Below are 15,664 nucleotides of genomic sequence, written 5' to 3'. Positions count from 1 at the left end.
AAATCCCCAGCCCCTCCAGTACATTATTATTACCTATAATCACCCTATTATGCAATAGCACTCTTGAACCCCTTGCTCCTACTAACTGTACTTTGGCAGTCATTGCTCATCTTTCCCATCCCTGTCTCTCCCCAGAGTGCGGATTTAGTGTCTTCTGAACATGTAGGCTCAGGGTATCTATGAGCAACCACTGGTTGCAAGTAACAGAAACTCAATTCATTCATTTAACTAAGGGAAATTTACTGGTGCTTAGAATTCAAGGACAACCCATGGGAGGGAGCATAAACATAGCTGAACTTTGGGAACGACTAGAACTGGCAACATCCATGTTAACTGGAATTTATTTTATCCTTTGATACCAGTTGGCTCCCCAATATTAATAGGCGATTTAGCAGGAGCCACCGGGATTAAAAGGGCCTTTTCATCTCTAATTCAGAAAATCCTTCAGAATGGCCTGTGTGGCCCAGTACAGATCAGCTGCCTACCCCCGGGCTAATTAGCTCAAGGGTGGAAGGTCAGGTACCCAAGGGTTGGAATGGGGAAGGAGTGGGTGCTGAGCAGAGAAAATCTAACTCTTTATGAGGAGTATCAATTATGGTTTAGCAGATACCAGTTGGGATGAGATAAATATGGATAGCATAGAAGGAGTAGGAGATTATGGAAGGCTTAGAATTTATTCAGTGGCACATTTGGAGGCCAAAAGGAATATAGTATTTATCTTTGGGCTTTACTTCTTTTTTCCTTGTCTTTTTGAGACAGGGTTTTGCTATGCAGTTCAGGATGGCCTTGAATTCACTTTGTAGCCCAGGCTGGCCTCCAACTTGCAGCAGTCCTCGTGCCTCAGCTTCCTGAGTGCTGGGATTACAGGTGTGTGCCACCACACCCGGCCTGGGCTTTACATTTTAAAAATAGAAATAGATAAACTTTTACTAGTCTTTTTTCTTTCCTTTTTTCCTTTTCCTGTCTTTTTGAGACAGGGTCTCACTATGTAGTTCAGACTGGCCTTGAGCTTACTTTGTAGCCCAGCCTGGCCTTAAACTGGCAATGATCCTCCTGCCTCAGCCTCCTGAGTGCTGGGATTACAGGTGTGTGCCACCATGCCCGGCGATAAACTTTTTAAAAATTAATTTTATTGGTACATTTTAGATATACATAACAGTCAGGGATATATAGTGGCACAGGGCCTACCTGGCAAGTGTATCAGTTCAATTTCTGATAACAAAAAAAAAGTAATTAGATATACGTAATGATCACATTCATCACAGGAAGTTTGTAACTCTACATACCATATCTTGATTCTTTTTTCCCCAATTACCTCCCTTCCCTTCAACCCCTCTTCCTTTCCTTAATTATAAAAGCTTTGTTTCCATTTTTTTTCCTTTTATTCTCTTTTCTTCTCTTTTCCCTTCCTTCCTTTCCTCCTCCCCCTCCCTTGTTCCCCTTCCCATTTGAAAATTTTCTTCCTATTTCCCAATATCAATTCTGGCCCTTATTTACCCTTTCAGTTTCTCACACCAGAGAAATAATGTGGTATTTAAACATGTGTGTACGATTTATTAGGCAAACTGTTAATGTGTCCCAAGTAGGACAATCAGTAGCTGGAAGGAAAGTTGTATAAGGACAATAACTATGAGGGCATCACTAGGTTTGCAGAGGAGAGACCAAAAGATCAAAGCCAGCAAAGGGAACTCAATAGGATTTAGGATCAGTGAGAGCAGATCTTCAGAGCAACCAAGGATCTCCAGCCTAGGAGGATGTGGGCATTTACAGAAATAGGGAAGATGCTTGGGGCACACTTGCAATACCAGCACCCTAGGAGGCTGAGGAGGACGATCTCCAGTTTGAACCCAGTCTAGAGCACTTGGTGAGACCCCATCTCAAAATAAAAAAGGGTTGGGGATGCAGTTCAGAGTGAAAGCCTTGGGTTCAACTCTCAGTATCAGAGCATAAGAAAGCAAGACGCTAAGAAGAGGAATTAATATGGGGAAATATGGTATGTTTAGTTTCACACATCAAATTGGAAGTGCTGGGTCCCACCTCTGGAACTGCTGCAAGCATTCGAAATGTATCCTGGGGTTTAGGGAAAGAAGTTATCGAATTGTCTAGAAAGCGCCTATTGGAAACTAGAGAAAAGGTGTGTGTAGCTTAGGCTCTGGAGACACTTAAGGTGGTGGAAGAGGAAGTCAGCGAGGAGGGAGGACTGGAAGGATCCAGGCCTTAAGTGCGGAGTCCAGAGAAGTCGAAGCAGAATTTTAAGAAGGAAGAGGAGGTGGCTGGAAACTGGCGATGGAGGAAACCGGGAAACGGCAGCAGCGTTGGGTGCCCTCTCGGAAGCCCTGGATAACACGGCGCGCACCGGGCCCAGCGCCCCTGTCGGGAGGCGGGGCAGGCCGGCGGGGCAGGCCGGCGGGGCAGGCTGCTGCCCGCTGACTGCGGTCTCCACCGCGGAGAGACGTCCTCCCGAGGCCACCGACTGCTCCTGGGGACCCCGGCGCCTGGGATGAAGGGCGCTAATGACGTCCTACTTGACAGGGACAGTGGTGGAGTCTGCAGCCTGTGGGCGAGAGGAGGAAAGCTTCTCGGAATTCTTCTGTTTCTCACAAAGGGCAGAAAAAATGAAGGGGAGTAGAGGTCGGGCCTTCTGCGGAATGGAAGGCCGTCAGTGCCCTCAAGTCTTCGGGCTTTGGGATCCTCGCCACCCTTCCCGGAACTCTGCCCAGGGGAGGAACTTTAATGCTGAATCTCCTATTTGGCGCCCGGAAGGGAAAAAAATCCAGATGGACCTATACCGGAATAGTGGAGGGCCGGGCGGCAAAGAGTGGCGGACCCGGGCGGAAGCTTCGCTTAGCCTCGGCGAAGGTGAGCAGAGGCTGCAACTGTGGGACGTCGGGGACCTGGGAGGCGACGCAGGACTGGCAGGTGAGCGTTGATGGGGCTGCTCCCTCGCGAACTGTGCCTCTCCTCCGGCCCGAGTGGAGAGCTGCAGGGTTAGTTTTGCCACTAGCTGTGTGACCTCGAGTAATCATGGAACCCCCTTTTCCAAATCTTTATCTATTATTTTTATTTTTTTATTTTTTTGAGATAGTGTCTTGCTGTGCAGTCCACGGTGGCGTTAAATAAGCAGTACTTATTTATTTTAGTAAGAGGGAACGAACATGGGGCACTCTGCCACTGAGCTACATCCCAGGCTTTTTTTATTTTTATTTTTAGAGACAAAGTCTTGCTAAATTGCCCAGCCTGGGTTAGAATTTGCGATCCTCCTGCCTCAGCCTCCCTCGTAGTTAGGATAACAGCCAGTAAATCACCGCGCCCAATTGGTTTTCTTCTTTTGTTTATGCTTTGTTTTATCATTGAGACAGGGTCTCCTAAAGTAGTTCAGGCTGGCGTTGAACTCATTATGTAGCCGAGGCTGGCCTCCAATGCACAGAGATCCTCTTGCCTCAGTCTCCCTGGATTTACAATTTTTTTTAATTCTTTTTTTTTTTAATTGAACGCAGAGCCTTTACACTGAGCTCATCACCTGTTTTGTTTGTTTGTTTTTCTTTGAGAAGGTTTTGCTGAGTCTTAAATTGGCTGTAAATACTGGACTCGATTTTACAAACCTTCTGGCTCAGCCTCCCAGAATGCTGAGGTTTCAGGTGTGTGTCCCCACACCTGGCAGAATTTACAGTCTTTATGAATACTACTAACTGCGTGGATCCTGTTACTAAAATTTACTGCTAACCTCTGCCCATCATTGTTGGGTAACTAGGTTTGACTTTATGTATCTTGGTTAAAAAAAAAAAAAAAATGAAACTCTACCAGGTTTGATGGCATTCCAGCTTGTAGTCCCAGCTACTCAGGAGACTGAGGCAGGAAGATCTCTTGAGCCCAAGAAGTCAAGATCAGTCTGGGCAACATAGTGTTCTCTGTGAGCCAACAAGGAGTGTTGTTAGAAATGTGGACTCTCAGGCCCTCAGCCCAATTCAAAAGAAAACATAATTACATCTGTAGTGTTATTAAAGGAGTAACAACGCTATTGAGGGTTTAGAAAATGGTAAGCCATGTTACTCATAATCGCACCCTACACTTTAAGCTTTCTTTCCCTCCATGTTTGTGTACTTTTATACTTGTAACATTAGTGCACATGCAGTTGTGGGGGTTTTAGGCTTGTTGAGACAAGAGATTCCCTATGTAGCCCAGGCTGGCTTCCAGCTCACCATTGTCCTGCATCAGCCTCCCACATACTGAGATTATAGCTCTGGGCCCCCACACCAGGCTTGGTTCCACTGTACTTGAGAGGTCTGTACAGGTTCTCATGAGCATGCAAAGAGAGCGGCGTCAGTGCCCTGTCACGGCCTTCGGGGAACAGGTGTGGAATTGAACAGATCGGGTCTGTGTGGTGGATTGACAGCTGGTGGTCAACTTGTAACACCCATCTGAACTGAAGGAGCATGGTGCTGGGTGTGGGAGGCCCACCTGAGGATTGTTGCCCGAAGTGTAAAGGGCAGAACTGGAGAGGAAAAAGTTTAGAAGCTGTTGGGAGCTGCTGGCTCTTGGGAGGAGCTTGTCACCTTGGCTTTTCTGCTGAACTGCGCTGTTATCATCATCTGAGCAGCTTGGGACCTTGCTGTCACTGAGGATGGCTGTGGTACTTTTCAGGGGGCTCTGGTCCTTATCTTGAGTGTTGCTTCCTGGCTCCAGTGCAGATCCCTCAGCCTGCTGGCACGGTCCTTCACCCCGCTGGCACAGATTTTCTAGCTTCCACCATTGACCTTTGGACCTTCCCAGCGCAGATCCTTGAAACAGGCCTGCATGAGACATGGGCTCTTGGCCTCCAGCTGGACTCGTGGGAAGCATTGTTATGGGGTCTAGCTCTTCAGCTGGACTCATGCAGGGCATTGCTGTGGGATCCAGGCCCTCAGCTGGATTCTTTTGGTCTTTAGTGTGTGGAGAGGTTTTCTGCACTCTTCTTATTTGGTTTGGGTGACTATTATAAAATAATCCTACAAATTATGTGTCCTTGATTGTTCCCCTTGCAAAACCCCAAACTACAACAGTCTGTTACCTCTCATGATGGAGAATGCACAGCATGGGGAGCTTGGGGTGTCTCAGCAAGAGGGGCAGGGAGAGGGGGCTGGGTGTACATTTCGGCTCAGTGATTTTATGGGGCTCACTGTCAGGAGGTAGAGGTAGAAGTGATGACAGGGAGAAGAGCAGAAGCAAAGCAAATGCCATGGTATTTTTATTTTTATTTTTATTTTTATTTTATTTTATTTGTCTTTTTGAGACAGGGTCTCGCTGTGCGGTTCAGGCTGGCCTTGAGCTTACTTGGTAGCCCAGGCTGGTCTCACACTTGCAGCAATCCTCCTGCCTCAGCCTCCTGAGTGCTGGGATTACAGGTGTGTGCCACCACGCCTGACTTCTGTTTTTATATTTTTTATGTTTTAGTGCAGGGGCTCAAACTCAAACTTGATTGTTCTGCTTCTGAGGTACACCCCCAGCCCTGAACCTGTTCTCGGTCTGAACAGTGACTTGATTCAGATGGTCTTGCTCTAGCTGAGGTGGTTAGTAGCACTGTGAGCTGTCAGACCAGGAGAGGCATTGTGAGGAGGCCGTGTGTGTGTTTAGGAGCTCACATTCTAGGAGTGGCTGAAGTAGTATAGGAAATGCCATCATATCTAGAAAAATCCCTCTGGTTCCAGACAGAGGATGGAGAAGATTAGCATCAGGGAGATGACCAGAGTCAGGACTTTACTATTTAATGTTCTCGGTGGGCCAACAAGGAGCGTTGTTAGAAACGTGGACTCTCAGGCCTTCAGCCACATGTGCTGAATCAGAATTGTATTTTGCACACTTTTCAAGTGGTTCACGGCCCTTTAGAGTGAGAGAAGCCCTGCTTGCGGCAGAGGTGCAGAAATGTGGAGATGTTTGTTCAAATATGAGAAGCCTCCTCCTGCACGCTGTCACGCACTGGGACCCAGGGCGGCACAGTGGGGAGGGACTCTGCCCTCACGATGCTTCCGGTCTAAGGGGAGATTGACAGAGGAAATGGTCAGTAAACCACAGCAGGCAAAATGCGGCCCCAGGGAAGCAGCCAAACAGCACTGGTCTTGGAGGAAGTGGGAACTCAGGGAGGGCTTTTGGAGGAGGCGATGTCCAGACCGAGCCAGGCAGGGTTGGTGGGAGCCATTCCTGGCCTAGGAGCAGCCATCGGCCACGGCCTGCAGCCCAAGGACAGTGTGTTGGTGGCGCTCGTCAGACAGGCACGTTCTGACTGGGTTGGAGACACAAGCAGAATGCATCTGGAGGAGCCCGAGACCTGTGGGAACTGCTGGCCTTTAGCATTTTAGTTTCTTTTTTGGTGCTGGACATTGAACCCAGGGCACATCTTCTACCATGGAGTTACACTTTCAACCATTTAAGAGGCTCTAATGTTTTAAGAGACGAGATCAGTTCTGTACCTGAGGCCCTTCCACATGCCAGGCGGGTGCAAGGCTACAGGCAGCAGTGGTGTGCCTGGATATGGGAGAGGAGCGGGTTTCCCACCCCATCCATGCAGTGAGGAGGGGGTGTTTTCCAAGGATAACAAGTCCTGTGGGGCCTGGTGCCATTTTGATGTGCATTCTTAGCACCTAACAGGTGAGCTGGATTGTTGGATTTTTGTCTTTTATTGTTTATGTTGGGAGACAGAGCCTTGCTGTGTAGTTCAGGCTGGCCTCCAGCTGGTGGTGATCTACCTGACTCAGCCTCCCTAGTAAGGGATTACAGGTGTGCACCATCATGCCCGGCAAGTTCTATCTTTGAGGAGCTTAAATAGTGACTGATACAAGAACCTGATTACCTGTGTGGGCCTTGGACTAGGAGATTTTAAGTATGAAGTAACTTGGGGATCTCATCAGACTTGCTGAATCCAATAAACCTCTTACAGATGTCATTCCATAGGATGTACAGAAGAACTTCCCGGGGTAGATAGGGACCTCACTCCTGAGGAAAGAGAAACCTCAAAGGTGGACTGGAGCCAGGCATGGGTGCTCATGCCTCTGATCCTAGTATACTGGGAGGCCGAGGCAGGAGGATTCCAAGTTTGAGCTGAGCCTGGCAGTTTAATGACTGGGGATGCAGCTTAGTAAAAAGGGTTTAACCTCAGAACTGGGGATAGAAAAGCAACTGGTTTGTTTACCGGAGGCTAAACAGTTTTATTAGGTTTAGTCCTATGAAACCGCAGTACTCATATATTCACAGCCTATAAATAGGCAGAACCAGAACCAGGTGTTTGCATTCAGGTCTCTGATTCCACATACAGTGCTCACTATAGGACTCCTGTACTTTTTTTTGTCTTTTTGAGACAGGGTCTCTCTATGTAGTTCAGGCTGGCCTTGAGCTCACTTTGTGGCCCAGGCTGGTCTTGAACTTGCAGCAATCCTCCTGCCTCAGCCTCCCGAGTGCTGTTTTTCGGTGTTTTGTGTTTGTTTTTTTTTTTGTTTTGTTTTGTTTTTTTGAGTAATGGGTACTAAAACCAGGGCTTTCACACTGATCTACATCCCAGTCCCCTTTTAAAAACAATTTTTAGACAGGTTTGGCACACGCCTATAATGCCACATCTTGGGAGACTGAGGCAGAAGGATCATGGAGAGTTTGAGGCCAGCCTGGGCTATATACCAAGACCTTTCTGAAAAAGCAAAAGAAAAAAACAATTTTTTGTTTTGAGACAGGGTCTCACTGAGTTGTTAAGTTGCCCAGATAGGGATCAAGTTTGCAGTCTTCTTGCCTCCGCCTCCCAGAATGCTGTTGTTTTGTGTGTGTGTGTGTGTGTGTGTGTGTGTATGTGTGTGTGGTTTTTTTTTTGTTTTTTGTTTTTTGGGTTTTTTTTTGGTCATTTTGGAGAGAGGGTCTCACTATGCAGTTCAGGCTGGCCTTCAGCTCTCTTTGTAGCCCAGGTTGGTCTTGAACTCACAACGATCCTCCTGCCTCAGCCTCCCTAGTGCTAGAATTATAGGAGTGCGCCACCATGCCCAGCCCAGAATGCTGGAATTAGAGGCATGTGCCAACATGCCCAACTCACCTCTTTTTATTAAGAATTGCTCACACTGAAAGTCAATTGGCCTAGGTCCTACATTGAATTACTTGGGTATTTTACTTTTTTAGAACCTACTATTTCTTTAAAAATCCAGTGTAAAAATTTAAAGTTGATCCATCTGCCGGGCATGGTATTGCATACCTGTAATCCCAACACTTGGGAGGCTGAGGTAGGAGGATCACTGTGAGTTCAAGCCTGGCCTGAACTATATAGTGAGACTCTGTCTCAAAAAAAAAACCAAAAAACAACAAAAAAGTTGATACAACATCTTCGAGTAGCATTTGGCACATACTTGAATTATTTTTGGGTTGATCAGCATTTTGAGGAAGCTGAGACCTTTTTTGTTGTTTTATGGGGGCTAATTTTAGTTATCTTGGTATTTTTTGCAATGTGTACTACAATGCTCTGCACATAACAGGCACTGAATGAATGTTTTTAGAATTAGAAAATGTGTTTGAAGTATCCTAATACTGACCCCTGTTGAATTTGAAATTGTGATGCATTGGGTGCCGTACTGCCGACTTTCATTGTCTTTTCTGTCACAGGTGGGATCAGGCTATTTGCTAAAGGCTCCTCCCCTCTGAACTGGGGTGAAGTGTACACTTTGCCCTTTTCATAGCATGGCTTTGGTCTGCAGATTCCTGAGCAGCACCAACGCTCCTAGAAAGTGCCTGAAGCCATGCGCGGCCCTGCGTCTGCCTCCAGGTCTTGTCGCAGCCTATTGTTCCAGGAGCCTTCAAAAGCCGGGTGCCAGTCCTGGCAGAGCCTCCCAGCAGAGCAGGCCCGAAGAGGGTTTGCAAGGACATGAGCCGAAGGAAGTCACTTTGGATGTACCGTCTTCTGAAGAACAGCCTGAAGTGAGTTTTGATAAAGCCATTAGAGACGAAGTAAAGGACCACTTGAGACGCTTGAAGGATGAGGTCCTGAATCACTGGGTGGGCCCAGAAGGCCGCCCCCTGCACAAGGTCCTGCTGGAGCAAACCAGGGTCGTCTGGCAGTTCCGAGGCAAAGAGGACTTGGACAAGTGGGTCGTGACCTCCGATAAGACGATTGGAGGCAGAAGCGAAGTGTTCTTGAAAATGGGCAAGAACAACCAAAGTGCATTGCTATATGGGACGCTGAGCTCCGAGCCCCCCAAGGACGGGGAGAGCAGCCAGAGTGGGTTCTGTGCGATGATATCCCGGGTGGTCCGGGTAGGTGAGGTGGGGGGGTTGGGGAGCGGTGTCGTTGGTGCCCTGGGCGGACTTCTATCCCCGGATGCTCACAGCGCCATTGTTTCTGTAAAGGAGCGCACCTGGCGTGCTGTATATGGCATCTTTCGGGGCACAGAATGTGGTTCCTGAGGAGGAGTCCTTGTTCCTGGCACTGTTTTGTGCAGGGAGGAGCACTGCTATGGGAGGGCTCCCCAGCTGTTAGAGCTCTGGGTGATATTTGGAGACTGGTGTTTCTTCTGCCACCAGATCCACTTTGGTGGCTTTTTTTCTTTTTTGAGTGGGCTTTTTATTTTAGAGGAATTGTTGATTTATAGAACAATTGCAATTACAAAGGTAGCGCAGAGAGTTCTCGTGTACCTCTTTCCCAGCTATAATCGTAGTACAGATTATTACCCTACGCTTGCCATGACGAGGAAACTAACTGTGGCACGTTGCTGCTAACTAAACTCCAGACTGTATTTGGATTTCTTCAGTTTTTACAGTAATATTTTTTTTTCAGTAATACTCTTTTTCTGTTCAAGAAGCCCATCTGTAGTAGCACATTGTATGTAGTTATTGTGTATCTTTAATTCCCTGATACATGATAGTTTGTTAGTCTGCCTTGGAATTCAAAGGCAGGCTGGACTACATAGTGAGTTTGAGGCCAGCCTGAACTGCATAGCAAGACCGTGTCTTAAAAAGGAAAAAAGTAAAAGAAACTTAAGGACGACGTTAAACTGCCTTGGCCTTGTACTCAGGGTGCCTTTGAGAGGAGGATGTGTTACGACTGGTCCCAGTACAACAGTCTGTACCTCCGCGTCCGTGGCGATGGGCGGCCTTGGATGGTGAACATCCGGGAGCAGAAGGACTTCATCCAGAGCAAGGACCAGATGTACAGCTACTTCATGTACACCCGCGGCGGGCCCTACTGGCAGGAGGTCAAGGTAAGTGCAGGCCTCTGTTTGTGTGAGCCCTGCCCTTGAGACTGTGTCATGTTACAGCTTTCTTTTTGGCACTAACCCTTGCTCAGAGGGCTATTAGGGGTGGGTAGAAGGAAGACTTACACGAATGGCGTTTCCCTTAATTAGTACACATTAGCTTACTAACCAGTAAATGTTTCTGACAAGGACACAGCCAGATCCATGCTAAGTCACTGCCACTCTGCTCTGTACCCTAGTAGATGTCTCTTTCTCCCTCTCCCCCCTCCCCCTCCGTCTCCCCTCTCTTCCTCTCCTCTCCTCCTCTCCTTTCTCTCCTTCTCTCCTTCTGTCTCTGTCTCTGTCTCTGTCTCTGTCTCTGTCTCTCTCTCTCTCTGTCTCTCTCTCTCTCTCTCTCTCTCTCGGCAGCAGTGGGGTTTGAACCCAGAACTCCACACATGCTAGGCAAGCTGCTCTACCCATGAGCTATTCCCTCAGCCCTTTTTATTTTTTTTTAATTTGAGGCAGAGTCTTACTAAATTTCCCAGGCTGGCCTTAAGCTTGTGATACTCCTGCCTCAGGCTCTGAATAGTTGGCATTACAGACATGTGCCACCAAACCCAGTTAGGTGTTTCTAAAGTTTATGTTACGGTCAGGCAACTCTACTAAGTGGGCTTGTTTTTTTTTTTGTTGTTTTGTTTTTTTGAGAGAGGACCTCACTATGCAATTCAGGCTGGCCTTGAGCTCACTTTGTAGCCCAGGCTGATCTTAAACTTGCAGCTATCTTCCTGCCTCAGCCTCCCGAGGGCTTGGGATTACAAGTATGCACCACCACACCCGGCTGTCAACTCTAAGTTAGAATGATAGCTTAGTAGAAAGGTTCCCTTAAAAAGGAGCAATACTCATGCTTGATTCGTCAGCACACATACTAAAAAAAAGAAGAAATACTTTACATCATGAAAATTTCTCAACTTCTCTTTTTTGTTTTGGTACCGGGAATTGAACTTGCCAATATGTACAAGGCCCTGGGTTCAATCTCTAGTACTGCTGAAAAGCAAACGCCCTTCTTATGTTTATGAATTTATTACTCTAGGGCAGGAGCTCCGTGGTGGAGGCTCTGCTGGTTGATCCCAGCACACACAGAAGGAGTTGAGGAGTACTAACCTGGCCTCGTTCAGGAATGAGTAAAATCTAGCACCAGGCACCACTTCTGCCTGCTGAAGGTTTTTTTTTTTTTTTTTTTTTTTTTTTTGTCTTTTTTTGAGACAGGGTCTCGCTACGCAGTTCAGGCTGGCCTTGAGCTCACTTTGTAGCCCAGGCTGGCCTCGAACTCACAACAACGATCCTGCTGCCTCAGCCTCCCGAGTACTGGGATTACAGGCGTGTGCCACCACGCCCGGCTTGCTGAAGGGTTTTAAGGCACCAGTTTGTACATGTCATAAACCCAGGATCAGCTTGGATGCCTCCCTCTCCTTCGTCTCACATCCAGTCTGTTCGCAAGTCCCCCTCACCTCTGCTTCCAGAACGCCCCCATATGGGCCTGTGGCCATTTCCAGCTTTTCCACCTCACTCTGGCCGTGTATTTGGGTTATTCCAGCTGCCTTCCTCTTCACTGGCCTGCAGGGAGCGAGGACCAGGATTGCACCAGCAAGTCACTGAGTTCCTCCTGTGATCCTCCTGCCTCAGCCTCTGGAGTGCTGGGATTACAGGCCTGTGCTACCGGGCCTGTGTTCTTTTTAACTCATTTTAAAGTATGTTTGGTAATATCAGTACATTTAGACTTCAATTTTTATTTAGAGTGAATTTCTATTTTTTATTTATTTTTTGTGGTGCTAGGATGGAAAGCAGGGCCTTGCACATGTTAAGCATGAGCTGTACTGAGCCACCTACTCAGCTTTATCTATATCTCGGTTTCTTATTAAGAATACATCACAGAGGTTTTCCCGTTGTGTCTTGTATAGATCTATTTCATTTTAACCACAGCCAGATGTTCAGTTGTATGGATGCACCATAATTTAGCTGATTTTTTCCTTTTTATTTTTTTACTATTAAAAAAACCCTGTATCTTTATTTGTCAGCTTATTTGTCATACGTTTGTTTGTTTGTTTTTTTTGAGGTAAGGTCTCACTATGTAGTCCAGGCTGGCCTTGATCTCACTATGTAGTCCAGGCAGGCCTCAAACTCAGCAATCCTCCTGCCTCAACCTGAGTACTAGGATTGTAGTTGGTAGGTCAAAGTTACAGCATTTCAAATTTTGCTGTACAGCATTGTGTTATTTTTCTGTCATGTATAACAAATTATCACAAATTTAACATCTTACGACAACACACATTTGTTTGCTTATAGTTTGGTAGGTTCTAAGTTCTGACATGTTGTGGTTGTGTTCCATAGTTGGTTATTACTTTTTCTCATTTGAGACAGGGTCTTGCCGTATAGTCCAGGCTGGCCTCCCGCTTGATCCCAGGTGTGTACTGCTATGCCTGGCTCCTAGTCAGTTTGGTTTTTTTTGTACTGGGGATTGAACTGAGGGCCTTTGCACTCCAGCCCTTTTTATTTTTCATTTTGAGACAGGGTCTTGCTAAGTTGCTAAGTTGCCCAGGGTGGGCTTGAATTCACAGGCCTCCTGTCTCAGCCTCCCAGAGTGCTGGATTACAGATGTGTGCTAGCAGGCTTGGCTGGCCAGTTTTTTTTCTTAGTGTTTTATTTTGTTTTGTTTTTGAGACAGGGTCCCATGGTTTATGACATGAACAAACTGGTGCCTTAAAACCCTTCAGCACTGGGGCTGGGGATTTAGCTCAGCGGCAAAGCGCCTGCATGGCAAGTGCAAGGTCGTGAGTTCGGTTCCCGGTACTGGAGAAAAACGAAAAAAAAAACCAAAAAAACACAAAACCCTTCAGCAGGCAGAAGTGGTGCCTGGTGCTAGATTTTACTCATTCCTGAATGAGGCCAGTTGAGGCTGGTCTTAAACACACTACGTAAAACAGGCCAGCCTCAAACTTGCATCGATCCTCCTGCCTCACTCTCCTGCGTGCTGGGCTTTCAGGCCACCATGCCTGGCCTCAGTTCTTGTCTGCTGGGTTGTGCTCCTCCCTGACATTTCTGGGGAAGACTGTCTTAGCTTATTTTGGTTCTTAGGCAAATTCCCTTCCTTGTGATTGTAGAGCTGAAGTCTTCCTGGCCTTGCTGTTCACCAGGTGAGACTCTGGAGCGTCACCTTCCCCCAGCTCTCACGCTCCTCTTTCACTGGTCCTCTTCATGGGTTCACGTGCTTGTCATGTGTGCACAGGGCAATTTCCTGAGTGAGGCTGACTGCCTTGGAGCCTTAACTCTATCGGCGTAATCCCTGTACTGCAGCTGAGATCAGTATTTGATTGGATACTTGGGAGGAGTGTGTACCAGTGGGGGGGAATTGTCAAGGCCATCTCAGAATGCCGCCTGGCCCACTTGCCAGCTCCCTCTACAATAGGGGTGCTGAGCCACCCTCCCTCTAAAAAGAGTGCTTGTTTCTCTCCATCCCCATTTTTCCGTTTGATTGTTTAATATTTTTCTTAAGCGTCTTTTGGGGGTTTTTTTGAGACAGGGTCTTGCTATGCAGTTCAGGCTGATCTTGAACTCACTGTGGAGCCCAGCTTGACCTCACACATACAGCAATCCTCCTGCCTCAGCCTCCCAAGTGCTGAGATTACAGCCATGCACCACCATACACGGCCCCTTTCTTAATTATTTGTAAAAGCTGTTTAGGATACTATTCTCTTGTCCATGTTACAAGTACTTTTTTCTTAGTTTATTTTCTGTCTTTGTTGTCAGCTATAATTTGTACTCTATCACTTTTCCTTTGGGACTGCTGGCTTAGAAAAGTTTTCAATGTGTTTTCTAGGTTTTTGTTTTTTGTTTTGTTTTGCACTATAGAGTATTGAATGAGGAAGCATTGTGCTACATCCCCAGCTATTTATTTAGAGACTAAATTGCCCTGGCAAACTTCAAACTTGCAGCCCTCTTGCTTCAGCCTCCCCAGTGATTACAGATGTGTACTGCTGCACCCTGTTTTTTTTTTTTTTTTTTTTTTTTTTTTCTCTCTTTTTTGAGACAAAAGTCTTGTGATGCAGTCCAGGCTTATGAATTTGCAATTACTGCCTCAGCCTCTTGAGTGCTGGCATTACTGGTGTGTGCCACAATGCCCACAGGTTTTAGAAGTGTCTGTCTTGGGGCTGGGGGTGTCACTGTCAGAGCACTTGCCATGCATGCACAAAGTCCTGGGTTCATGCCCTTGTGTCTTTGATCCAAACAGCTTCTCATATTGTGTTATTTTAAATGATTTAATAATGAAATTTAAACTATTCTTTCATCATTGCAATTCCATACAGATGCCTCAATTGCTTATTTCTCAGCTATAAAGTAAATCTTTTCTTTCAGATTCCATTTTCTAAATTTTTCTTCTCAAACAAAGGAAGAATCCGGGATGCCCAGTACAAGCTTATGCTTGACAAGGTAAGGTTTTTTCCTGTACTTCTCCGCCAGGATGATATTGTAGTATAACGACGACCCCCATGAGGACAAGCCCAGCTCATTTTGGGAAGCTGACAGATGAAATTCCGTTTGTGCCCTGTCAGACTTGCTCTGTGAGCTAACTCCATCCTGCTGGAACATTATTGTCATCTTTTCAGTGTGCCTGCAATTTATTTTTGCTTTCAAACAAGAGTTCAGAGGAGCTCCAGTGCTGGGTGTGGTGGTACACACTCGTAATCCGAGCAGTCAAGAGGCTGAGGCAGGAGGATCACATGGAAGTTGGAGGCCAGCGTGGGCTACATTAGTGAGCTCAAGGGCAGCCTGAAGTACATAGTGAGACCCTGTCTCAAACAAGCAAAAGGAGAAGAGCTTAAGGCGTCTCCGTTAGGCATTCCTGTTGTCCTTCCTACTCTCAAGTAGCCCACCTAACGGGGGGAGAGCAGTCTGTCATTAGAAGAATGTCTTCTAATTTGCTCCCACACATGCCAACTGCTGTGTCCTTGCTGAGGCTTAGAGCATAAAGACTCAGGGACAGTGGTACATCAGTTGTAAGACTTTAATCAATTTTTCTATTTCAATTTAGATTTCTTCTATAGGATTCACCCTGGCTGATAAAGTAGATGGTCCATTCTTCCTGGAAATAGATTTTATTGGTGTGTTTACTGACCCAGCCCACACAGAAGAATTTGCTTATGAAAATTCTCCGGTGCTTAACCCAAGACTCTTTAGATAAGAAAGAGTGTATGGCAGTTTTGTTTTGTTAAACTAGTGATAACAGTAGCAACCACAGTGATACAAGAAAAAAAAGTAAGTGTTTTGTGGTGTTGGGGCTGAAACCCAGGGCCCACAACCAAAATGCAGTTCAGCCCAAAATAAAAACTAGTGGCGCCCGTAGTGGTGGCACATGCCTATAATCCCAGCACTTGGGAGGCTGAGGCAGGAGGATTGCTGCAAGTTCAAGGCCAGCCTGAACTACATAGACCCTGTCT

General features: G+C 46.6%; 1 protein-coding gene across 1 annotated transcript; it reads left to right on the top strand.

The window, feature by feature from the left end:
• The first annotated feature begins 2,831 nt into the window (after nt 1–2,831).
• Ndufaf1 (NADH dehydrogenase (ubiquinone) complex I, assembly factor 1) lies at nt 2,832–15,620 on the top strand. The gene is made up of 5 exons (XM_005381284.2): nt 2,832–2,919; nt 8,605–9,252; nt 10,011–10,196; nt 14,583–14,657; nt 15,259–15,620. Exons 2-5 carry the CDS (start codon nt 8,680–8,682, stop codon nt 15,406–15,408), a joined length of 984 nt encoding a protein of 327 aa, XP_005381341.1. The 5' UTR covers nt 2,832–2,919; nt 8,605–8,679; the 3' UTR covers nt 15,409–15,620.
• The last annotated feature ends 44 nt before the right edge of the window (nt 15,621–15,664 follow it).

The sequence above is a fragment of the Chinchilla lanigera genome, unplaced genomic scaffold (genome assembly GCF_000276665.1).
Source record: "Chinchilla lanigera isolate Chin_1 unplaced genomic scaffold, ChiLan1.0 scaffold00015, whole genome shotgun sequence".
NCBI lineage: Eukaryota > Metazoa > Chordata > Mammalia > Rodentia > Chinchillidae > Chinchilla > Chinchilla lanigera.
This window is presented reverse-complemented; position numbering and strand designations above follow the sequence as displayed.

Coding starts and splice junctions, on each gene's coding strand:
- Ndufaf1 (XM_005381284.2), top strand. CDS start 8,680: ATGGCTTTGGTCTGCAGATTCCTGAGCAGCACCAACGCTCCTAGAAAG. Junction 9,253..10,010: donor TGATATCCCGGGTGGTCCGG/GTAGGTGAGGTG, acceptor CCTTGTACTCAG/GGTGCCTTTGAGAGGAGGAT. Junction 14,658..15,258: donor ACAAGCTTATGCTTGACAAG/GTAAGGTTTTTT, acceptor ATTTCAATTTAG/ATTTCTTCTATAGGATTCAC.